The sequence below is a fragment of the Sinocyclocheilus grahami genome, unplaced genomic scaffold (genome assembly GCF_001515645.1).
Source record: "Sinocyclocheilus grahami isolate Dianchi unplaced genomic scaffold, SAMN03320097.WGS_v1.1 scaffold130.1, whole genome shotgun sequence".
In the NCBI taxonomy this organism is placed as follows: Eukaryota; Metazoa; Chordata; class Actinopteri; order Cypriniformes; family Cyprinidae; genus Sinocyclocheilus; species Sinocyclocheilus grahami.
Window position 1 is genome coordinate 1382796 of NW_015505309.1, and position 26799 is coordinate 1409594.

At 40.5% G+C, this 26799-nt stretch overlaps 1 protein-coding gene across 10 annotated transcripts in view; it reads right to left on the reverse strand.

Moving 5' to 3' along the window:
* The window catches only part of LOC107590590 (RNA binding fox-1 homolog 1), a 183623-nt gene that overhangs the window by 31311 nt on the left and 125513 nt on the right, over window positions 1-26799 (reverse strand). For 8 of the 10 annotated variants that reach the window (XM_016279446.1, XM_016279451.1, XM_016279450.1 and 5 more), the window contains exons 2-6: window positions 21533-21775; window positions 6536-6679; window positions 4634-4687; window positions 3656-3748; window positions 1926-1986 (exon numbers count right to left, since the gene is read on the reverse strand). In XM_016279446.1, the coding sequence (XP_016134932.1) occupies window positions 1926-1986; window positions 3656-3748; window positions 4634-4687; window positions 6536-6679; window positions 21533-21775 (595 nt within the window). Of the gene's footprint in view, window positions 1-1925; window positions 1987-3655; window positions 3749-4633; window positions 4688-6535; window positions 6680-21532; window positions 21776-26622; window positions 26731-26799 lie in introns of those variants that run through there. The other 2 variants (XM_016279448.1, XM_016279442.1) reach the window with 1 other exon arrangement.

The following is a 26799-nucleotide window of genomic DNA, read 5'->3' on the forward strand; positions in this document are numbered from 1 at the left end:
AAATATCTGAGTTACTTTTTCAAAAAAGTAACGCCAGTTACTTTGTTTTCCCATGTATTGACTGACAGCTCTCCTGTCCCCATATTGGGAGAAATCGGAAGTGCAGAGGAGTTGTGTGCGCTGTGTGAACATGATGTAGTTCTAGACTAAATGTGAATGTGCATTAATTCATCCCACTCACAAAAAACTGATTTTGTATTAATCAAAATGAATTAAAACAGTGAAATGCAAACTCAGAATATGATGCAATCCTGCAATAATTAAATGTTAAATAACACAAATGTATCTAATCCCATTTTATTAACCAATATCTTTGCTGCTGACCTTTGATGATCCAGTTCAACCATACTAATAAGCAAAAATGACTTTAGATAAACTAACAATTGTGCTTTGTTTTTTTATTGCTGAAGAGTGTTTCTTCTCCTGCGTTCTACTGTACAGACGTGAACTTACTTGTGCTTCAGCCTGAGGTTCATTCATTACACTTGTTGGTGTGAAAGGACTTTTATATTTGCTATAAATAGAACTTCTTATATTAACAACAATCGAGCCCTGCTTATATTTAAAAAGTAACACGAAAGTAACGCAAAAGTAATATAGCGCATTACTTTCCATAAAAAGTAACTAAGTAACGTAATTAGTTACTTTTTTAGGGAGTAATGCAATATTGTAATGCATTACTTTTAAAAGTAACTTTCCCCAACACTGGTATTAACACCTGTATAGCTGATGTGCGCGAGCTGACAAGCAAAGCATGCTGAGTGGATTGAGCGCGCAGCGGCACAGATGCGCGAGCTTGTCGAGTGAATATACCTTTCTCACAGACATCACTGGAAAGTCTGTAGTTCGGTCGGATAAGTCAAAAACAAGTAAGTGAAACAATGCACAAGTTACTTAACGGTAGAGAGAGAGAGAGAGAGAGAGAGAGAGAGAGAGAGTGCACGCGCACTTGTGTTGTGTGATCTTTGATGTTCACTCACTTAGCACACGCATCATTTGGATTAAAACTAAATCGTAAAAATAAGACCATTTATAGGGGCATTCACTATAAACATAATTTATTTTCAACCTTAGGCATACACAACTTTCTAGTCAGTGAATAATGAATCTAGCAGCCTGTGTGAAATGCGCTAGGCTGTACTTCTTGTCCCTCTCATTCTGCACCAGTACAAATACGTGCACGCGTTGTGCGTGTTTTGCTTGCTTGAGTGTTTCTGCATTGAGTGGCTTTGGAATATAAACCGCAGCACGTTTCAGATGAAAAAAACGCAACTTCTATTTCTGAAAATATCACAGTTAGGAGATTTATAACGAGTGGTTCCCTGCATTATTACAGCAAAGCGCGTGATTACAGTACTAAGCCACTGCAATGAAGCAGCTCTAATGCTATTAAATTAAAGATGATGTACCACAGAGCAAAAGAATTAACAGTGAAAGTAACAAAAACTTGGAAAATACATTGTAATGGGCATAATTAAGTGTGAAAATAACCGAAGGATATACGGTCAAACCAAAAATTATTCAGAGACATAATTTTTTATATTTTTTTTACTAGTAAATGTTGAAGGTGTCTGAATAAATTTTGGTTTGACTGTATCTATTTGATAAATGAAGTTAACCAACTAACATTATACATACTCTTTTGGTTTCTGTACCCAATATTTAAAACATGTACAAATGCAATAAAAATATCAGTATCGGTACTCGGTATCGCCAAGTACCAAAAATAAAAGTATCGGTATTGGGCGAGTACTGGAAAAAGTGGTATTGGTGCATCTCTAATATAATATAAAATACAAAACATGTTTACTGAAAAAACACAGTATTGTGTCTGAACTGACACTGGACTGGCCAATATATCGGTCCATCACAACATAATACAAAGCTGTATGATGTTTCACAACATTAATGAAACTTGTTCTTACCATTTGCATATGGGTTGACGGTCTTTTTATTCGTCATTACCCGTGCTGTTGCATTGTTAACCTGAGCACAAACAGAAGTGTGTGAGCAAGAAACATTCTGAAGCTAAAGCTGTAAATATTGAAAATATTGCTTTAACACATATTGCATGCATTATAGTGAAGATTTTCAAAATGATTACAGATCATAACAAACAGTTAAAGAAAAGTGGTAAGACATATAAAGCAAAGAAATTATATGCAAAAGTCTCATCATAAAAAGACTCGTCAGCATGCGTCATCAAAAGATGACCAAGTTGAAGGAGTATATGAAGGAAAAAAAACAGAAACACACAAAATGCACTCAACAAATGAAAGGCATCAAATATGAGACAGCATGCAGTGGAGAGGGAACGATTAGGTTAAAAGAAAGGAAAGAAAACGTAGAAATAAAAAGAAAGAAAAAAAAAACGTTTGGCACTGCGCAACATACACTAAACATTCAGAGTTGAGGTACAGTTGGAAAACAAAGCAACATTTAGCATTCATCACTCCAAGAGCCTTGTGCTTCATCACAAGAATAATAATCAGAAAGGAAAAAAATAAAAATAAAAATAATTACGAAAGAAAATCATTCAAGCCGAAAGGACAGCTAACAAAGGATATAAAAAGAGGGTGCATTATTTAACATAATCATGGAGTTCAGAATCTGAGTAGGATGCGCACGATTCAGTTCAATCCAATCAGAGCCTCTCAGGAAGCTAAATGTTCACTCAAGTAACACGCGTACCAAGAGAAAACAGCATCAAGAAACTCAACATCAAGTCAAAAAACAGTCACGAGGTATCAGCGCGGAGTTCGTGAAATGGCAGATGGCTCTCTTCACTTACCATTCGCCGCCATAGCCCACGTGTGTATGTATTGTTACCACGGTTACTGAGTTTGGTGAGGGGCCTACCAGCTACCGTTGGAAAAGGGGGGAAAATGAGAAGGCAAAATAGGCAACATCTTACTGAAAGATGGCACCACATGCGAATAACTCTTAAAATTGAAAAGAAAAAATCAATTAAAGAAAGAAGCACAAATGTTAAATGGGAATCGGCTATAAAGATGCCCACTTTTGTTGCAGACCTGCAGATCAGTTGAGCTATTTCACCTTCAGTGACTGTTCTAGACTGTAAAGTAAGTGTAATTTGAGCTGTAGATTTAAAAGGCTCGTGTTTGAGAGCAGCTCCGTCTAATAGCAGCGTCTTCAGGCCAATTAACAAGCGCTGCCGGCTTCGGGCCGCTTTAAGCGCAGATCCCTCGTCAACTTTGCAATAAGGCCTCTGGCTATCACCACACAAATGCTGTTTGCATTCTGCCTGATGACTTACTGCACCCGTTATAGCCAAAATATGGCAAAAAAAAAGAAAAAAAGAACAGAAAATAACCAAATAAACACAAGTGAATGCCAAAAAAAGCAAACCAATTAGATAACAGCAAGCACCGTATTACATCTGATTTGAGATCTTAGAATAACTGAAACGCATTAGGGATACAATGTGGGGAGGGAGGGAGGGAGGGAAAGAGAGACAGAGAGAGGAGCACACACAGGAAAAGACGAGTGATGTGTCTAAAAGAGTGAGATGAGAGTGAGGCACACACAAAATAGAATCAAGAATAACAACAAGAACGACAACAACAAACAAAAAATAACAAAACAAACAAACCAACAAAAAACTATTGAGAAGGGAAATATTTGTTACATGCACCTCTATTTTACGACCTTCTACCACCGTGCCGTGTAATTTCTCTCTGGCCCTGTCCGCATCGGCACTATTTTCGAAAGTTACGAAACCAAAACCCTGCATGCAGGTGGGAGAGGGGAGGGGGGAGAACAACATGCACATTATTAATTCAGTCATACACCCAAGAAATCCATTGTGGCTCTACCTCTGCCATTCTCACACACAAAAACAGCTGCTGCTGCATTTACCCCTCTCTCTTTCTCTTCCTCTTTTCTCCTGCACCATGCAAAGCATCGAGATTAACCATAATTTACAGGTTCTGTTAGAACCTCTATAGAGAAATGTAATGAAATAGCACATCTAAAAGCGTAAAGTCACATAAATGAAATTAAAAAAGAGAGAAAAACAAAAAGCAGACAAAGGAATATACCTTTAATAACAAGTCTTAAACAAAATCTATTTGAAAAAAGTGGAATAAAATAAATGCTGGCATTTAACACTGTATAATGCAACATAAAGAAACATCATTACAAAAGAAATAAGACAAATGATAAAGGATTGTGAACTACAGAACTTGTTAACATGCATCATTATCTCCCCCAGCTGGAACAGAAGAACATAATTCATATTTCAATAAAGAGAATTGTTTGTGCACAGGAATGATGCTAAGTGTCACTGAATAACACTGTCAATTACGGAGCTCAGTGGAGAATGTTCTTCATTTGACACCATAACAGAACAAAGACAAGTGCCAAACACATTTCCACACACTCCATTGAACAGGGCACTAATAACGCTAGCACAGCAGCTGGTATGAGATTGCATTACATACGTTAACATGACTACAACAAGTATTTATTCTGTACAATACAGGTACTAATTCATCACTGGATATTTTGCCTTTTTAAATAAGCATGATGTCCATTTATGCCTCTAAACTCACTGGACTGTTCTGATTGGTCAAGAATGAGAGCATGCAAAGGAAGTGAGCCACAAACGTACCTTTGATCCTCGTTCATTAAATATGATTTCAACATCTAAGATTTTACCAAATTGCTGGAAAGAGAACATAACACAGATGAGACATTGTCTAAATTTGATTTTACATGTAAAACATACTTCAGTTCAAGCTGGATTAAGATACGTGTTTTAAATGTTTTAGTTAATCTAAAAATCACCAATTATTCACCCTTCTAAGCCACTAAGCCATTTCTTTTTATACTGAAAAACAAATCCTTTGGTCAAAAATAGAGCTTTAACAGATATAAAGGTTTCACTAAAATTCATTTAAACCGAATTGTCTAAATTCATTTTGATTTTCCACTTAATAAATGAAAAAAGAATTTTAATAAATCATTTTATATATACAAAACCACCATTCAAATGTTTGAGGATGCGAAGATTTTTTTTTTAAAAGACATTTCTTTTGCTTATCAAAATTGTATTTAATTAAATACAGTAAATTTGTACAGTAATAGTTTAATACAGTAAATTTGTGATATTGTGAAATATATAAAATAAGTACACTCTAAAAAATGCTGGGTTGTTTCAACCCAAATTTCGGTCAAATATGGACTAACCCAACTTTTGGGTTAAAAATGTAATTGAAAAATTTCAACAGTTGGGTTAGTCCATATTTGACCCAAAGTTGGGTTGAAACAACCCAGCATTTTTTTAGAGTGTATAAAGCCTATAACTGTCCATATCTACAAAATTGTAACTGTATTTTAAAATATTTTAAAATGTCATTTATTCCTGTGTTTGCAAAGGTGAATTTTCAGCATCATTACGTCAGACTTCAGTGTCACATGATCCTTCAAAAATCATTCTAATATGCTGAGTTGCTGTTCAATTAAAAAAAAAATTATAATCACAGTTGAAAATGGTTGTGCTGCTTATACATATTTGGGGAAACAGTGATAATTTTCTCAGGATTGTTTAACATAATTTATTTTGATAATAGAAATGTACTTTTTTGTTTACTGTCATATGTCCTACAGAGGAATATTAGTATTTCTTTATTTGTTTCTTTCGAAAAAAATAAATAAATACATACATATATATATATATATATACACAGTATATAGAGGCACACTAGGCATGGTTACTTTGTACCGAGCCCCGAGCGCGATTCTCTCCCCTCCCCACTCCCCCGCTGGCCTGCACTCACATTGCACTTGAAGTTTTGGGCCGGAGCATGCTTACGTCATTACGATGCAACTTTTTGATTAGAAGAAAACTGGAAGAAAAGCGCTTTCGCTAATAGGCTGTCTAATGGATTTATTACATATGTAGCCCAGGGATTTTCATTGTTTCAATTGTGCTGCAAGTATTAGAATGTTATTACGGAAGCAGATGATGCTGATGGAGGAATTTGCAGCGTTACATGCCACTGTTCATCAATAAGGTGAGAACCATTTCCGTTATAAACCTAAATATACTCAAAATAATTGAAAGTATACTATCCAAGTAACAATAGAAGATGTCTGTTGTCATAATGATGACAGTAGCACACACAAAAATAGTTGTTGTTCTGTGCTCCGGTGCTGTTAGCGATCACACAGCATGCGTACCGCGCCCGAGCCCAATCAAACCGTGCCTGAGCCCACCTCTCCAAGTGGGCCAGGGCACGGTTCAGCAAACCACGCTCGGGCTCAGTTCGGAGCAATCACACTACTCAAACGGTTCAGATCACCTAGTGTGAGTACACCCTTAAAGACTGTGCTTAACCCAGATCACAGATCGTACCCAAGCTTCAAATCCCATCCGACAAGTAGTAGAACAGTGCACTAGCACACGCCTCAGACATTAGCTACACTTGTGCTGGCGTGCTCACGGTCTGCTGTAAGTAAGTAAGTAAGAAAGAGAAAGTAAGAGAGAGAAAGAGAGAGAACAGGTACTTACGCCAAACATTTGCCTGAGGTCTGGATCTCTGAACCTGAAGGGGATGTTGGAGACGTGGAGCCTCTTGGGCTGTGTTTTGTTTTCTCTGTTTTCAGATGACTGTGTTTGCGGTTGGCTGTCTGTCTGTGCTGAATCGTCTGTCTGCTGTGGGGAAAAAGGAAAAGAAATCAGGGAATATCAGTCAGCAAGTCTGGCAAAGTTTGATGCGCCAACTGCAAACAAACTCAAGCGAAGATGTGCCTTTCGGTTTCAGAAAACCAGCTGTCTTTGCACACAGGTGTTGACCGCACCACTGATGTGTTTTTCGACTTGGACTATCGCAGTGCTGCAGTCAGGAGGTACAGTCTGGCGTGCCTGCACCTCCAGGTGCTCCCGGGGTGCCAGACTCAAAGCCTTGTTTTAGCAATAGAACTGGTGAAAATTTTTACCACCTGTTCCAGCAACCCTTTCTCAGACAGACACGAAAAACATATGTAGAGCACGCACACACTCAAACGCACATTAGAGAGGTGGTTTGTAGTGTGGTGTGTGCCGGGTTGGGGCCGTGGGTGAAATATGGCATGGCCGCTTCACTATATCTTGCTTTCTCTCACTCTCTCTGGCCACGCATGACTGCTGGCTGTTCCCTTCGACTATATGCCTCTCAGTCTGGACTGCTGCCTGTGTGTGTGTGTTTCTGTCTGAATTTATTTGTATGACTTAGCTAGAGAGTGGGCGACTTCCAAATGGCATATTTGTGCCCTTAAAGAGACAGCTCAACAACAAATTACAATTCTGCCATCGTTTACTTTCATGTTGTTCCAAACCATACTTTCATACAAACATACTCATTTTTGAATAATCAAACTTTTAATGAAGCATCCTTAAAAAGAGTTTTTAAAGAAGTCTTCTGAACTTATGTTCAACTTAAACTGTTTGATAAAAATATAGTACAAACAGTACTATTATGAAATATTATTACACTTTAAAATATCAGTTCCCTTTCAGTCGGTCACTCTCGACGTCACGTCGGTGACTGACGAATTGGGATCTCGCTTAGAGAGACCAATCCACTTTGAGTGTAAACTAAATGAGCCAATGCACATTGGCATGCGATGATTGCATCCAGCTGCCGCTAATCACAGCATGAGCATAAAAAGGCAGCCGGTGCAATGGATACCAGCTTTTTGCTTCGGAGCCGAGCGACAACATCGTTCTGCTCCTACCAAACTGCTTTGTGTGTGACGAGTCTAGCGCACTCTAGGGAGCTTCTTGTGTTGGCGGACGGCGCTTCAGCGATGGTCGTTCCTGTGTTGAGTGGGTTGCGCACTTCAGGCTGCACTACCCCCCTGTCCCCTGTTGCGGCTGCCCGCTTGCAGCCTCACTACCCTCCTCCCTCACCACCCTCAACGGGGGTGCAGCTAGGGGGTATACGGCGATCCCTCCGGTGGAGCGGTCGGTAGCGATGCAGTTGTGTCCTAAGAATGCCTCCTCCTGGCGGGGAAACCCGTCATTCCCCTCCCGGGCCTGTTGGCATTTGTCTGGTCTGACCGGCTGTGCTTATACGGCTTGTGGAGAAGCTGCCTCCGCCTTTACACGCTATGGCGCTAATGCAGGTTCATCAGGCCAAGGCACTGAAGGACCTGCACGAGGGTGGTCATGATCCGGAAGTTCTGAAAGAGCTCCGAACCGCCACTGACCTTGCGCTCCGAGTGACGAAGGTCACAGCGAGTTCTCTGGGCCATACGATGTCCACACTTGTGTTCCAGGAGCGCCATCTCTGGCTGTGTCTGGCCGACATGAGGGACACCGACAAAGTACGGTTCCTCAATGCCCCTGTGTCCCAGACCGGCCTCTTCAGCGACGCGGTCGAGAGCTTTGCCCAGCAGTTCTCGGCTGCACAGAAGCAGACTGAGGCGATTCGTCACATCCTGCCCCGGTGGTCAGTTGCTGCCTCCACGCGTCCACAGGCCACAGCGCCCCAGCCTGCTCGTCGCCGAGGGCGGCCCCCTGCGTCCACTCCCGCTCCTGCGGCGCAGCCTCCAGCCAAGCAGCGCCGTGGAGCCGGGTGTAGGCAGGCCACCCCGCCTGTCCAGCCCCCGTCAAACCTGGCGGTAAATGGAAGAGCAAGTGGCACTGAGACGGGCGACCCAGAGAGAGATTGAGGGATCTGCTCTTCGAGAGATGGTGATCTCACCACTCCCTCCCCGGAGGAGGGCCGGGTGGAGAATCTTTAGTTTCATTTTCCCCCGCCGTCGGCCTCATGGTCGATGGCACCCAAATTCTTGACAAAAGGTCCCAAGAGGGCACGGAGAGTCGCGGATGGACCAAAGCCCGGACCACACTCATCCTCCTCCGTCGCCAGCAGGCAGCAGCAGGTGGTTCGAAAGCATCAACAAATGCCCTACTCACGCACCCTCTGCCAAACTGTGGAACCAGGTAAGCGTTGCACCGCACACTCAAACCCCTCTTCGATCTGCCCACAAGCCACCCAAGTTGGGTCCCTGCGTTCCACCTCGCTGCCCCACTGCGGGTATGGCGGTGGTTCCGCTGGTCCCGCTTGCACGGTATCTGGGTGCCTGGCTAGCGCTACCCAGTCCGTCTCACAGGCTTCTGCAGACCATCAGCCTCGGATATGCAATTCAGTTCGCCCGGCCTCCCCCCAAGTTCAGTGGCATCCGATTCACGAAGGACGTGATAGAGCCGGTCCCTCCAGCCGATATGAAGATGGGGTTTTACAGCCCCTTCACCGGTTACCATTCAAGATGTTGACGCAGAAACGCATCTTCGGGTGCATCCATCCCCGAGATTGGTTTGCAGCAATCGACCTGGAGGATGCGTACTTTTATGTGTCGATCCTTCCGCGCCACAGACCATTTCTGCGGTTCGCGTCCGAAGGACGTGCATATCAGTACAAGGTCCTGCCCTTTGGCTTCACCCAGTGAGCCTTCTCGCACAGACACTGTGAAAAATCAGGGAGGATGAGGAGCAGGTCCTGCTCGTGGCGCCTTATTGGCCCACTCGGACCTGGTTCCCGGAACTAATACTCCTCGTGACAGCCCCTCCTTGGCAGATTCCTCTGAGGAAGCATCTACTGACTCAGAGACAGGGCACCCCGTGGCACCCACGTCCAGACCTCTGGAAACCTCATGTCTGGTCCCTGGACGGGACGCGGAGGTTCTAGGTGACCTACCCCAAAGTTGACACCATCACTTTGGTGAGAGCTCAATCTACGAGACACGCTTACACCTTGAATTGGAACCTGTTCATCGAATGGTGTTCTTCTCACCGAGAAGACCCCCGGAAATGCCCGAGCAGGGTCGTGCTTTCCTTTTTACTTTTGCAGCAAGGGTTAGAGCGAAGGCTGTCTCCCTCCACTCTTAAAGTCCCATGGAAGGGAAGTCGGTAGGGAAGCATGACCTGGTCATCAGGTTCCTTAGGGGGGCGAGCAGGTTAAATCCTCCCCGGCCCCCCTCTATACCCTCTTGGGACCTGTCTCTAGTGCTCAAAGCACTACAGCAGGGCCCATTTGAGCCTTTACAGTCAGTCGAGCTAAAGTTTCTTTCAATGAAAACTCTGCTCCTGCTTGCAATGGCCTCCATAAAGAGGGTAGAGGACCTGCACACATTTTCGGTCGACGATTCGTGCCTAGAGTTTGGGCCGGCTAACTCTCAGGTAATCCTGAGGCCTCGGCCCGGCTATGTTCCCAAGGTTCCTACTACCCCCTTCAGGGATCAGGTAGTGAACCTGCAAGCGCTGCCCCCGGAGGAGGCAGACCCAGCCATAGCTTTGCTTTGTCCCATCCAAGCCTTGAGATGGTACCTCTAAGCAGAGGACGGCCCACTAGATTGTGGATACCATCACCCTTGCTTATCAGGCACAGGGTGTGCCCTGCCTGCTCAGGTTGCGAGCTCACTTTACTAGAAGTGTTTTATCCTCCTGGGCGCTGGCTCGTGGCGCCTCGCTGAGAGATATTTGTAGAACTGCGGGCTGGTGACCCCCAACACGTTCGCTAGATTCTATAGCCTTCGTGTGGAGCCGGTATCCTCCTGTGTTCTCACCTCAAACGGGTAGAGGCACTGAGAGGCCCCGGTTTAATGTTGGCTTGCTAAAACTGCTCCAGAGTGTCCGTACTGTAGACCCTGTCTAGCTCCTCCATCCCCTCGGCAGCCAGACGTTTCGGAACGCCAGGCCCTCACATGATGAATCCGTGAGAACCGGTAGAGGGCTGGGTTCCATATGTAGAGACCTAAGTGGATTCCATATGTATAAAGTCCACGGTATAGCCTCAGAGCCCGTGTTTCCCAGGCAGACTTCTGCCATTTCCAAGAGGGTTATAATCACCTCTAATCTTCCGGCACCTAAGCGGTTGTTTCATTTTTCTACCTTTATTTATATAGCGCTTTTAACAATACAGATTGTGACAAAGCAACTGAACAGCATTAATTAGGAAAATAGTGTCAATAATGCAAAATGACAATAGTAAACACTCATTTTTCAGTTAAAGACAGTTCATGTGACCAACTGAAAGGGAACGTCTCTGTTACGTATGTAACCCTCGTTCCCTGAAGGAGGGAACGGAGACGTCACGTCCTGTCGCCACGGCTGCTGTACCACCGCTGAGCGGCCAGGTCACCGGCTCGGCTCCTCAGCGAAAACCTGGTATGCGTTGCACCGGCTGCCTTTTTATGCTCACGCTGTGAGAGATCCCAATTCGTCGGTCACCGACGTGACATCTTGGTTCCCTCCTTCAGGGAACGAGGGTTACATACGTAACCGAGACGTTTTCTATTTTAATATGTTTAAAAATTTTCATGTAAAATATTTTTTAAGGATTCTTTGATTAAATTATACCAAAAAAATAACTGAAATACTTTTGTTTTTGTAACAAAGTCTTTACTTTTAATCAATTTAATGAGCCCTTGCTGAAAGTGTTAATTTCTTAATTTCCTGACTCCAAACTTTTGAATGGCAGTGAACATTTCAAAGTCTTTTGAAGTCATATGAACAAATAAAAATGTAAGCTGCTATTCAACAATATTACTATACTTACATTATTATTTACTTTATAATAATTACAATATAATATTGTATAATATTCTCCTTCAGTGAGATGTTAACCAGATGTGATCAGTAAGTTGAACTCGTGACGTGAATCATTTCAAGAATTCATGAATTAATCATTTAGGTCAATTTTGTGAACTGAATCAATTTATTCATTAAAAAGATCTAGTTCAAAAGAATGATTTATTCACAATGAATGATTATGCTCTCATAAATGTGCATTTTCACTACACCAAACTTGACTTTAAGTGTTCTACCCTTTGAAGTGAGGCCGTAGTGGTGCTCACTTAAATGTAATTCATCCATTATGTGTGTTAACATGAGCATGTGTACATGTATGTGAATTTATGTGCATTTATTTTACTTTGTGCCGCTTGAGAAAGGGGAGTGGAGGCTCTGCCTCAAGACTGCAGTTATGCCCAGAGATATTTTTTAAACTTTCTGCTTGCTGCAGCTGTCCTGTCATGCTTCAAACGCTCTGGAAATCATATTGTCTGGAACAAAAGAATGGCCGAGTCCCAGTGTAACAACTGCCTTTCTGACATTACAGATGCTCAGGACTGTTAAAGCAAGCTTCACTGGAATTACTGGCAATGGAACGGACCATGTGTCTGTGCGTGTGTGGCATTGTTATTTAAATCAGGCGGTGCTCAGGGCAACTCTGACAAAAGCACCTCAAAAAGAGTCAAAAAAGCAAAGCTCAAATGAAGAATAAAGAATGGCTTGCTGGGACTGTAAATATGAATATTGTGTCAACATAATGTTTGTACAGGCAGCAAGATATACTCACCCGACTGAAACGCAAGGGTGGGGGGAAAACATGAGAGAGAGCTCTTGAAAAATACTAGACTTTCAATATATGAAAGGCTGCAGAAGTGGAAGGGGGAAAGAAATCTGTCTTGTGTTATTACAAGTCATAAACAAAAGAACACCCACTCCTCAAGGCAGAGAACGAAGAAAAACGGAAGATAAAACGCTAAAGCAGTGTAGTAAACCTTCCAATGTAAAACTGACAAGATGTGTGCCGTCTTTATTGCTTTAACAAAATTGCACTTTTCCTATTGCGGGAGGCTCTGTTTAATGGCGTCGTGAGGCAAGCGGGCCTCTGTAGAAGAGACACCAGGGGTGTTATAATTGGAAATATGCTTTTCCATTTACTTCTCTTTCAATAAAAGTATAGGAAGGAATGCAGCGGGTCTTTAGGTTGAGGCACGGCGCGGTTGGCGGCCATATGTGCTGTTTTAAAGATCTCATTTCATGCTCTGTGCATATGGCTGCCTTAATGGCTCAATTAATTGATTCCAAAATCAATTAATCGATTTAGCAAGATATACTCACCCGACTGAAACGCAAGGGTGGGGGGAAAACATGAGAGAGAGCTCTTGAAAAATACTAGACTTTCAATATATGAAAGGCTGCAGAAGTGGAAGGGGGAAAGAAATCTGTCTTGTGTTATTACAAGTCATAAACAAAAGAACACCCACTCCTCAAGGCAGAGAACAAAGAAAAACGGAAGATAAAACGCTAAAGCAGTGTAGTAAACCTTCCAATGTAAAACTGACAAGATGTGTGCCGTCTTTATTGCTTTAACAAAATTGCACTTTTCCTATTGCGGGAGGCTCTGTTTAATGGCGTCGTGAGGCAAGCGGGCCTCTGTAGAAGAGACACCAGGGGTGTTATAATTGGAAATATGCTTTTCCATTTACTTCTCTTTCAATAAAAGTATAGGAAGGAATGCAGCGGGTCTTTAAGTTGAGGCACGGCGCGGTTGGCGGCCATATGTGCTGTTTTAAAGATCTCATTTCATGCTCTGTGCATATGGCTGCCTTAATGGCTCAATTAATTGATTCCAAAATCAATTAATCGATTCCTCCCCTTTCTAGTTGCCATGGGGAGCCGGAGGCCACGGTGACTGATCTCGGGGTGATGGGATGAGATGGGGAAAAAGGAATAAATCTATAGGAATAAAATAGAGGCCGGCGGCAGAAGCGGAACGCATTTTGGATCGCATTCACAGTGCATGCTGAAATATCCAGTCATCAAACTCGCCTTTAAATCCTGCTTTCATAATTCAAACAATCGTGAGAAATCGTGATCGATTCCAAAAAAAAGAAAGAGTCCTCTGTGGCCATTTCCAGGGAGCCAGAGATTGTGTTGCTCCTTGTAGGAAGGAAGGGTAAGGGAAAGATGGAGTGATAAGGACAGGGATGTGAGGGAGGACAGCAGATCAGTCTGGGGAACCTACTCAATTACTGATTGGGGACTCACAGAGTTGTGAGTGTTTACCATTCATTGATCTCACACAGAGTGCTAAACGGCAAACAGTGACAGGGCTGCCGGTGTGTGCTCTGACACACACACACACACACACACACACACACACACAAAAACACACAGCCGCTGGAGTATAAGAGCCCACACGGACACACAAATGGCAGCGCTGGACAGAAAAAGATAACCTAACAAAGAACAGTGAGGACTTGGAGCGTAAAGTGGCAGTAAAATATTTCCTTTTTCAAGGAATTTTTCCAGTGTGGGGAATGTGGAATAATTGCATCAGCCGTCATTGATACAGGAGGGAGTTTATGTTTACCTATGTTATGTGAAAAGAACTTGGAGAAAATTTCACACACACACATTTTCTTCTTTTATTTGGATCCACAAGACAAGCAACAAAAATGGAATCCAAATACCTTGGGAAGTCAGTTTGCAAGATGACAGGTACACACGGCTAACATACATTCACAAGTCCTTATATTTATAACATTCAGCACTCAAGGATAGACAAAACATCTTCGTTTACATATTTTCCTACTCCCTATAGTGGCTGAAACTGAACAACATTTTGTGAGTTTTTTTGCTTTCTTTTTTTGTAATCCACTCAACTGCAGTCCTTTAATCACATTCTTGTGCACATGACCTAAACTTCCAAATACTAGGGTAATTAACTTACAATGATAGTCAAGTTGATGGATGGCTTCAACCAATGGCTGATATTTCAGCAATTTGGAAAGATAGCAGGTATCCAAATACAGATCAAAACAACAGCCAACCTCAATGACAAATACAGAGTTCAAAGCCTTGTTTACAATCACAATGTCAGGAGTGTTTGGATTTTTTTTTTTAAATAGTCACTGTCAAATGTGTTGTCATAAAACCAATTCAATTCAACAGTAGTATGCTGGTAAAACTTACTGTCTTTATGTATTGTTTTCAAGTCCTTTACAATCAAATCAACCAGGCGATCGTGTCTGGACACATACAGTCCTTTGTAACAACAACATCCATTTAAGATGTGGGCAACCGTTTCATTTTCCTGTTGACTTTGATGTAACAGACAGTAGGAGCTGTAATTTGACGGGTACCATATTGACAGATTGTACATAGTTGGAAGACATTGTAGTCGTGCTTTAATCATACAAATTAGAATATCCTCTGAGATTGAAAAGTTTGTCAAAACAGAGTGGGATACTGAGTGGTCAGCCGACTGGAGAAGTGCTAATTTTCCCTGTAGTTTCAAGCCCATCCAGTGCTGAGCATTTTGGGTTTTTCTGAGGTGAAGAAGTGAGGCTCTTACATTATTAGTCCATAGTTGACGAGGTGTACTTTCGGTGTTGAGTACCGCTGGAGTAGAGATATGCGGGTCTGTTATTATGTTCTCATTAAGAGCTGCTACCGCTCCGTCAGGTCCTTGCCAAGAGAGCTGCAGTCCTGTACGTTGGCAAAGATCATTTAAATCCAGTCAATAAGAGCATACTCCAAATACGGCTGTTTTGATGTCCAATTTTCCATTCGGTTTTAATTTAAATCCAAGAAACTGGGGCTCGTTGCACGAAGCAGCCGGTATTTTGCGCCACTGTAGATGTAGAAAAAGTGACTCATGTGCCAACTCTCTGACAGATGTATCGTCGTTATTCAGCATATTAAGAAGATGACCTATTCTGGAGGCAGTATAAATCCATTCAATGTTTGGGACACCGAGACCGCCGTCTCGGCGCGACTGGAAAATAATATCTCGGGTTGTATGGCTATTGAGGCAGAGACATTTTCTCGCTAGCTTTACCATTTCATCGTTCAGTGTTGAAAGTGTGCATTGCGGAATATGAACATTCATAAATAGAAGTTGAATTTTAGCTGTTGCAATCAATCTGATAGCCTCGATCTTCATCATTATGGGGAGAGGGGAAGAGTCAATCAGTGCAAGTCTTCAGGTAAATTCATGACACAGCTCTGTAACCTGTTTCTCCCAGTCACCGCTAACGTTGAATTTATGCCCCAGATAAGGATAGGTTTCATGACGTTCATATAGACGGATAGGTTTATGTGGTAATGCAAAGACCGGGGGTTTGTCAGACTTTGACCTATACCATCTATTTCCTCCACTCCGTCTTTCATAAAACGCAGCACACTTTGTATGTTTCATATCCAAACCAGACCACCTTATGAAGTCATCTGTACGAAGAAGCATATTATGAATTACACTCTCATCTCGTGACAATATTTCCACATCATCTGCATAAGCTTGCACTGGATTTGGAGATCGCACGCCTGCTGGTGCGCGCTGACACATCCATTTCAGCCAGGAGTTAATCGTTAGTATACACACACACACACGTTTGTTTTGCTATATTAGTGAGGACATTGCATAGCCTTCCATTGATTTTATGACCTAACCCAACCCCTACCCCTAAACTTACCCATCACAGAAACATGTGCAAAACACTAGATTTAAATAAAAAACATCTTTTGGCTGGTTTTAACAATAGCCTTTGTAACTAGTGAGGACCAGTCAAATGTCCTCACCTGTAGGTTGCCAAAGTGTTTCACAATTAAGTCAAGTCAAAACAAGCACACACATACACACAAATAAATAAATTAATTCATTAATACAAATTGTATGTATAGTTTTACATAATGTATATTTAGTAGGCAAATGCAATTTTCTTCATGCCCCTCATGCTCCTTTCAAACACATAATTAAACAAAAACTCCCCCATGAATCAATGGCTGACGCAATTATTCCTCACACTGGAAAAAATCCTTCAAAAGGAAAATATTTGACTGGTTATATACTGGTTTTATATATAGGGAAAATATGCACATTTATATGCACATTTTATTCCCCTATACATTTTATGTATATACATAGGAATATGGCCAGCTACTTAGTTAACCTAGCTAAAAAGAGAAGAATATTTTCATTCCTTTCTTGGATCAATTCTGGGATGTGTGCCAGGTAAAAATACAGCGTCTCTGTGTGTGTGTGTGTGTGTGTGTATGTGTATATAGCATGCATACGGCTGACAGTTTACATAGCGTGCCATCTGTGCCGCACTCTTCTCACTGGCAGAGGACTCCAACATGGAGGGAAAAACAATAACAAACACAAAAAAGGCTTCCAGTTAATCTTTTTTGGTATCAAAAGATTCATTAATAGTCGTTCATTATAACAAACGCATATTTTGCTGCATTGTTGATTTTACGTGAGCAGGAAAACAAAAACCAAGCATTTGTGGAAGATAAACATATGGCAGCCACAGTGTTCAGTGCTTCAGAGCTCATTTGTGAAGATGTTCTCTTGCACAAACAACCTCACAATAGTGCAGAGGTACAACACTGAGGATTTCCTGCACTCAGTAAACCACGGAGGCAAAAAAGACAAATAAAGTACATCGGCGATGTTGCTATTTTCAGCACAGCAACATTACTTGGATGAAAAGCAGTAACTGTCTAAGTCAAAGTCCACCATCATCTGTGAGGTCACAACCATCCGTCGACCCTCAAAAGCTGCACCAGAGGGGCTGAGAAGGGGCTGTTCTGCAAGATGTCCGAGTATGACCCATTCCACACATGTCCACCCTTAAGGAATGGCAGCTCTCACTCCGGCTGGATGAGGATGGGCATGCCGGGGCCGTTTCTCTCGGGAACACATGGGGGAAGAGGGCCAATGAAGAGCGTCAGGAGTCAGAGCAGCAAGCCGTCACACTGAGCTGACATCTACACTGATTAGTCAAACACCGTTGGTGAGACGTCCTTTTTAGAAAATATTTTTTAAATATGAGATCAAATAAATCATTCATCCATCTGAAGCAACACTAGCCAACAGTGACACCTACAGGCAAAAGGTAATTTGAGAGGAAGCAGTGCCTCTGTGTCACTATGATTGGCTGATTACAGTCAACGATATAATGCCTGGCTATCATGTTCACACACTGCCCACAAACCGGCCTGAATGGGTCAAGCTGGCGGCAATGCACGGGCTAATTACAGAGTATACAATTCACCCACTTGGACATCACCAATTTCTGTATTGTCTGAAACTAAATGAACTCGAAATGATCTGTGAGTGGGCTGGATTTAACAACCACTCAGGTCAGTTAAATTAAAGGTCCACCCCTGCATCTGTGACCATCATTACACCCGTGGTGTTTACTGAGAATTTGATGACTAATGTCCTGAAAAGAAGGTGACAATTAATAATAACAGTCGTAACAAAACTGTTGGTAGCAGACAATAATTAAAAATTATTTCTGCTGCATTATTGTAGTTATTTTTTAAGCAATTAAAAAATATTACAAACTTAGATGCAGATATTACTTGGTTAATGAAAAGTATGTTAAGATAAATATACTAACATTTCGTTTCAATTTATTCATTAGCTTCTACAGTAGGCATGAAATAACAAGGAACATTTCTTTACAGCATTAATCCATTTAAGATAATGTTAATTTATAAATAAAATATTGTTCATTGTTAATTCTAAACAAATGTGAACTTATGTAACTGTTCAAAAGTTTGGGGTCTGCAAGATTTTTTAATGCTTTTGAAAACGCTATGCTCACCAAGGCTGCATTCCTTTATCAAAAATTCAGTAAACATTATTAATGATGTGAAATATTACTATAATTTAAAATAACTGTTTTCAATGTGAATATATTCATTTTAATATGTAATTTACCTGTGTGATGGCAAAGCTGAATTTTCAGCAGTATCCAATGTCACACGATCATTTAGCAATCACTGTAATATGCTGATTTGGTGCTCAAGAAATTTTCCTATTATTATCAAATGTTAAAAAGGTTGTGCTGCGTAATATTTTTGTGGAAACCAATTTCTTTAAAAAAAATTTTTTTATTGACTTCTAACGAAACTTAGTGTATTTCTGAAATGCATATGGAACAGCATTTACTTTCAACAAGCAACCTATAATATATTATTTTAGTAACACTTTACAATAAGTTTGTATGTGTTCACATTCGAAATGAACATTTCAGAAATCCACAAGCTCTCATACACACTGACCACTGAGAATATGGCGGGAATGCACGGTCCTCTATCAAAACAGAAATGAAAACCATCTATTACTATATAAAAAACATCCCTCTGGGGGCTCATTGGTTATCACCAACTCCAACAAACAAAGAAAAGATGCGAACAGGGGAAGTATCACAGTCTAGGCCTCTTTTGTTTGCAGATGAAGGATCAGTTGTGATGAATGACTTGGATCTAAAAACAGCTCTAGCCACATGAGGTCATAGCTTTGGATGTCTGTAAAGTTTTGCTTTCTCTCCATAACACTCGTCTAGGAAAGTGATAGACAGTCAGAGGGAGAAGGAGAGAGGCAGGGGGGGAAATAATGGCTTTTCCAGATGTGGTTTTGTTCCCTTCTGCTCTGGCACTAAAAAAGAAATTTGAACACTAAGGTAGGATAGGCAATGAAAGTCTGGCCGCTGTTCGAAAGAAAGCTCACATTTTCCTTTAAATCAGTGAAACGGTTTAAACATTCTGTCTGTTGAACAAAAAAGGAGTTAAAATGAGTAAAATTTTGCACTTTCTAAGGAATGGTTCAACCTCAATTAAACTTTTTTTTTTACTATTTTCTCACCCTCACATAGCTCCAAACCTGCATTCTGTTTTTTTTTCCAACGCAGCACGAAAGCTTGTGCCGTACAACATAGTGACCACATTTGCAGGGATTAAAGTTCCGTCGCTACGACGGATTTCCGTCAATTCATAAAGACTTGCTTCATTCCTGAATGATTCAGCAGTTCGAACGAATCAATTGAATGAATGATTCAGTGATCAAATCAGTGACTTGCCGCCACCTGCTGGTGGATTTAGTTTCAATTTTAGCGTATATTTTCAGTTATTTGAATCATATTTCTGTATTCAAAATGTTATATTTAAAACATTAATCTCCACATGAATTTATGAATTTAATTGCACTCATGCTACCGCTGAGCCTCATTAAACGTCTGAAAATGTACCTATAAGCCACTTTTGTGTTCTTCTGTGCCACCTCTGTAGTACAAATTAATTGATTATACTAATTTCATATGATTGGTAACTTATTTGTCTTATCCTATGTTTTAAATAGAAATTTTAAAAAGATTATAAACGTACATTTTTGAATTTGACAGATGAAAATGATGCCATTACAAAGGTAAAAAGAAAATACTCCTGTAAGTCACTTTAAGGAGTCAAATGTCACCTCGTAGGAAGGCTGATTTTTGATCAGAATTTTTTATTATTGATTAGAAGGTGCTCCTAAATTTTTAAATTAGGAGGACAAGTGCTCCTAATTACAAGAAGAAAAAAACTGCTCCTAAACTGGGTGTGTGACAGGTATGGCTGAGGAATGGGGTTTGGTCGAAGAATAATTTTCAGTCAAAATAATTTTTTTTGCTTTAACCCCTGCAATATAATAAGAAGTAGAATAAGACAAATAAGTTACCAATCATATGAAATTAGTATTAATAAATGAATTTGTACTACAGAGGTGGCACAGAAGAACACAAAAGTGGCTTGTAGGTACATTTTCAGACGTTTAATGAGGCTCAGAGGTGGCATGAGTGCAATTACATTCATAAATTAATGTGGAGATTAATGTTTTAAATATAACATTTTGAATACAGAAATATGATTCAAATAACTGAAATTATACGCTAAAATTTAAACTAAATCCACCAGCAGGTGGCGGCAAGTCAATGATTTTATCACTGAATCATTCATTCAACTGATTCGTACGAACGGCTGAATCATTCAGGAATGAAGCAAGTGACTGTCTTTATGAACTGACGGAAATCCATTGTAGCGACGTAACTTTAATCCCTGCATTTGTTTAGCTCCAAAAATCATAAATGAAGTTCACACGTGGGGATGAACAGTACGGATTTACTGTCTGTCAAATTGTATTACATTTACAGAGAACTTTAGCATTTACAGGGTGCTGATGTATTTTCTCAGATAAAATTAGGTGAAATAAATGCAAATATTTGCTAATTTAGTTTATATTGCACAATTCAAAGTAATGACAATCATGAAAATGGGCCATACTGCCCCTTTACCATGGGGCAAGAAGCCCCCAGGCTCATCCCAGCTGTCATCTGATTGTTAAAAATATATAAATATATATATATATATATATATATATATATATATATATATAAATTATATGATTTTACATTTTCTTATGCCTTTAATATAAAATACTAAATCAATCAGGACATGAAGGTGAGAAAATAATTACATTAGATTTTTGGGAGAACTAATAAACTAATAACTAATAAACTAACTAATAAACCACATTCTTGATTCTCTGTTACCATGCAGAATAACACTAAATCTTACCATTTGGGGACAGAAAATGCTCTTGAAATTATTTTTAAAACCTAGAGTAAAAATGTCACTAAACTAAATTTAGCGAGAGCACTTTGTACTCAGAGTTGGTGAAATAACACAAAGATAGTCAATTATTCATGGAAATGCCCTGAAACATATGAAATATTAAGGCGGGCTACAGCACTGATGTCCTTGGAGGACAGATCACGGAGGGCACCTCAATCCACAACACAATCCAAAAAACCTGAACCGTGACGAGCAATGCCATCAAGAAGTGTCAGAGATATAAGCGAGGGAGAAAGAGAGAGATATACTGTAGAGATCGGTGCTTACTGTGGCTGTGCCGGAGACCGTCTGTACGCTGTTGTCTGGTCCGCTGGGCTCACTGTGCGTCTGGGCAGGGGTGTACATGTTCAGCGTGTGCTCTGCCCCGGGGGTCTGGCCAGAGTAGTCCGGAGTTGGGTGAGGGTGGGACGGCGTGTACTCAGCAGGAATGCCGTTCTGAGGGGGAGCGAACTGGGCTGATGGGTAAGGCTGGGCCATGGTTTCTGGGGGTGCTGGGGCGTCTTGATTACCCTGAAAAACAGAGAACGCCAGCAAAACGTTAGTGCCGTGTTAGCATAGTTCACTAAATGACCAAAAGTATGTGGACATCTGAACAGCACATCCATATCTGCATTTAATTTCAAAACACTGGACATTGAAAGCCATTCACTCTTTGAACTCTTTAAGCTGCTACAATAGCTATTTTTTTGCCAGCTTTATTTATTTGTAAATATGTGTTACATTTTTTATTCATCTTAGTTTTTTTTAACCCACCTAAAAGATTCATTCAGATTCGTTCACTGATCCTTTATGCAGGTTACATAGCTAAACCAGGAGAGTGTGACAACTTACAGTATAACTACTTTTAAGCTACAAATACGCACAAGCATATAACTGAATCATTTTATTCATATTGATTCATTATAAAAAAGGCCAGTCTTAAAATTCTTCATTAAAAAAGAGACTCCAAAAAGAGCTTCCTCAACATCCTGAAAATAACAAATCAGATTGAACACTTTTTTTTTCTCGTTCGTACTATTTTATTTGTACTAAAACAGATTCTGAAGCATCACTACTGCTGCAGAAACTACAGAAACATGTTATCATATATCTTGCTTGCAAAGTTTAAAATATGAATATAGATATAGCAAAAAACATGAATTATATAGTATCTTTGTTTAATGCTATTTTTGTTTATACAAAGACAATTAAAAATAAAAGGACACCATCCAATTTGAACTTGAAATCACACTGTGCACAGACTAATTCAAGACATTTACAGTTTAGTCATATGGGCTTTAGATTCATAATTTGAAATATGTTCATGAAAATATAACTCTATTAAAGTTATATTTGTATTCCCTATTATTCAGTAGAATTCATTATTGTTTTAAAGTTACTATTCGGCTTTATCCCTATTTTCCACCTGACACTGCATCATGGGATTTGCTCTCATTTAGACTCAAGAGGTTAGACATGCTTGTATACATGATTTTATGCATCAAACATGCTCATTATAAGGGGTTTCCACATACTTTTGGTCTTTATATGAGCTCCACATAACACACGCTACATCTCGCATCAGTCGTGCTCTCTGTTTGTAAACCATTAGCGAAGCACACGCTCGGCTTCAGACACAAGTTCACTCATACAGCTGGGCTAATTCAATTAGTGTTAGCATGCACCAGACCGACAACAAATGAACAAGGGACACCCATGGACAAATGTGTTCCATACACAACACACATCAGACCTTTATCTCAGGAAGAGCTTTCTTATTTGATCAGGACCAATTCATCCACCTCCCAGCACCCAGATTATCCACTTATGCGTGGAGACGTCTCTCTACCCCGCACACAGAATCAACGCTAAACCGCCACTTTGCATGCCGCGCCCAAGAGACCAAAAAGCCGGCTAAATTAGCGCTCGCCATCAATAAACAATGGCAGATTAGAAGAATGCAAACACACACAACAGGCATGGGTCATGTGATGCACCGAAACAGAGATAATGAGGATGTTTCATGAAAAATACATTCATCTAAACAGCTGTGTGGATTTGATGGGGACACTATTTGTTTAGACTTCAGGTGATGATAGCATTATTCGTCTGGGTTTTGTAGAACTAGATGGTGTGCTTTTGTTCTGTACAGCATACTGGAAAATGTTAATGCTTAGAGGTCAGTGTCATTTTGGTATTATTTATATACTATTATAGAATATATTCATATTTTGAATGAGCTTTTCTGTGTTCATTTTAATTTTAGCTTAAGTTTTAATAATTTAGGTATGTGCTTTTGTTATTTTTTAAAATATATTTATCCTTAGCTTTATTTTTTTACTCCTTTTTTTATATTTGATATTGTATTTCATTTCAGCTTAATTCAATTAACAAAAACAATTTTTAATAGTTTCCGTTAACAGTAACAACACTGTCAGAGGTTTCTGACAATTAATAATAGTGGAGATACAAGTATAAAGGTATAGCCATAATGAATGTGCATAGTATAGCTCAGACAATTCTGTCTTGGGAGAATTTAATGAGAAGTGTTTGCATTCATATCTTTGACTCGAAGAAATTCATCTTCAAGAAAGACTTTGCCAGTTTCAGTGTGCTCAGATTTTTCAAGGTACCAAAAAATAAAAAATAAAAAATCTGAGACCCAGATGACATAAAAGGATAGTTCACCCAAAAATGAAAATTCTGTCCTTATTCACTCACCATCATATCATTCCAAATTCTTTTGCAGAACACAAAATAACATATATTGAAAAATGTTTGTCAACAATGAAAATAAGTATACTTCAAAACAACATTAGACACCACTGAATTTCATTTTATAGACAACAAAATGATATATATATATATTTTTTTTTTCCCCCCCCAAAATATCTTCTGTTCTGCAGTAGAAATAAATACTTACAGGAAGGTAAGTAAATTATGACATAATTTTCATATTTGGGTAAATTATCCTTTTAAGAAGTCTCTATTTTCTTTTCTTTTTAATTTCAGTGCAGTCTAGGAGAAACAAGTGAGATAACAGAGACAACTAATTTGTGATTTTCCCTTCTTACAGGAGGAAACACTTCGTGACACACTTCAAACACACACACGCACACACACACACACACACATTTCTTTCTCCAGGCCAAAGCAGTAGTTATGTAGGCAGAGATCCCATCACCCACAGGCCTGTCGAAAACACACTCTGACACGGGACAACTGCACATGCTAAAAACAAAGCGAATCACACTCTCCCACCACTTTCGCTCCTCTGACCATAATGCCACACTACACAGAAACACCCCCTACGTACAAAGCGTAGGATAAAAGGAGAGAAAGTTCAGAGCTCTATCTGTGATTTAAAGAAATATTCCAGTCTAAAAATTAAATCTGTCATCATTTCCTCATCCTCATGCTGTTCCAAACCCATTAGACTTTCTACACAATAGGATATGATAGTTTTGTGTGAGGAACAGACCGAAATGTAATTTATTTGCTTAAAATCACAAACAGTTCTTTTGAGAGAAATCTTTTCAATGAATCACTTGATATGCTTTGCAAAACTGGACTAAATAATTTGTTCACGAATTGGACTGAATAAACTTCACCTCTGTTTCAATGATCTGGTTGTAATGGTCAAAATCCATCTGGAATGGAAGACAATAAATGAAAACAGGGTAAATTTTGGTCTGTTCCTCACACAAAGTTATAATTTTACTAATATAGTGCATATACCACATACATAGAAGGAATATGGATCTCACAATTATGATACTTATACAGCACTTTTGTATCCTTTATGAAGCTTGACAGGTCCAGTTCTCATTCACTTTCATTATATTGTGAATTCCTGTAGCTCAAACAGTACTAGCAACGCCAAGGTTATGGGTTTGATTCCCAGGGAGTGTGTAAACTAATAAAAATGTAATCCTTGAGTGCAATGTAAATTGCTTTGGATAAAAGCATCTGCCAAATGTTTAAATGTTGAAAAGACCAGCCAGTATATTCTTCAAAAATTCACCTTTTGGGTTCCACAGACATCAGTCACACAGCTTTGGAACGTGTAAATAATGACAAGATTTTCATTCTTGGCGAGTCGAACGTGTCGATGAGAGCCAGGAGGGAAGCTGCATCTTGCTACTCTGTAAACGGGACCTTGTAAAAAATCCCTGCTGTTCCTTAAGCAGATGTTACACACATCACACTGTTTCCCATTAACACCATCAGCACTTCGCATAGCGCATTGATATTCAAGAGCGGGCACACCACGCCATAATTAGACTTTCATTTGATCAGGAGTGCTAAACTCTTTATGCACAAGTGTCACAGACGTTAAGGGGAGGGCGGAAGGAAAGTTAGCGAAAAGACAGAGGTGCCTCCACGGTGTGGGAACTTGGGAAGCCCCTGTCGGTGCAGGTCTGCTGGGAGCTCTACATTTGTGGTCATTATAGTCGTGCAGAGATTTTTTGGAGGCCCTCGTAAAATAGCTGCTGGCAAACACTGGGAGAAAAAAGGCAATGGCAGACAGTCAGACTTAGCTAAATGCTTTGGCCTCCACCCTAATGAGAACCACATTTGGAGGACTGAAATATGTTTTACGTGGCAGCGCGCTGGATTCATCACTTTACTGTGCTCAGCTTCCAGGCAAATACTTACAAAACATACGCAGCTATAAAAAAAAAAGCGGCTTTGTTTTAGTAAAGGGCTTTTTACAACACTTTGCAAATATAATTTCACACACAACGAGGCTACTCCTCCCTCGCTCCGTAGGCGAGAAGTCACACTAAATTTCGCATGCACGCGAATAGAGGCGGCTCACGGTCGCGTTGAGTTGAACCGCACACTAATGCCTTAAAAATGATAGAAAGCCAGGTGGAGCGCAGCAGCACTAAAGCGGTATGTGTCAGAACATTTTGGGGCGGTAGTGTTTGACTATTACGCAGCCAAATAAACCGTTTGAAGAGCAGCGCGTCTAACTCTCGCCTGCCTCTCTCACTCACTCTCTCAGGGTGGATGACAGAATCCGGCTCATTGAAATATTCGTGGCTGACAAATTTGTGAGTTAAGCCACCTAGATCGACCCGAATGGAGCTTGGAGATGGACTGAAGAGAAACGAGAAATAACGAGACGATGAAAAGTGTGAAAATAGAGATAGAAAGCAAAACAGCTGCTGATAAGGCAGCCTGAAAAAGAATTGCTGAAGGGGGCTCCCTCTTTCTTCAAAGCGCACACTCTCTCTCGCACACACACACTCGAACGCTGTCATACACAAGCCACCCGCTCTACTGTGCAGCCACAGCACAAAAGGAAGATGGGCAGGAGGAGAAAAAATGCAGTAATGCGCTTGGTAAGCAGAATAACGGTGAAAAAATACCTGTTCCACCATCTTGCTCCCCTTTTCCTCCATAAACTAAGCAGCTGCCTTAGTCCCAATCCCTGCAGCATCTGCCTAAAGCAAGCATCAATTATAGATGAGGGTGTGTGTTCACCGCTGTGTGTAGCGAGAGGGAGAGTGAGTGTGTGAGTATGTGAGTGGGAGGGAAGGGAGGGG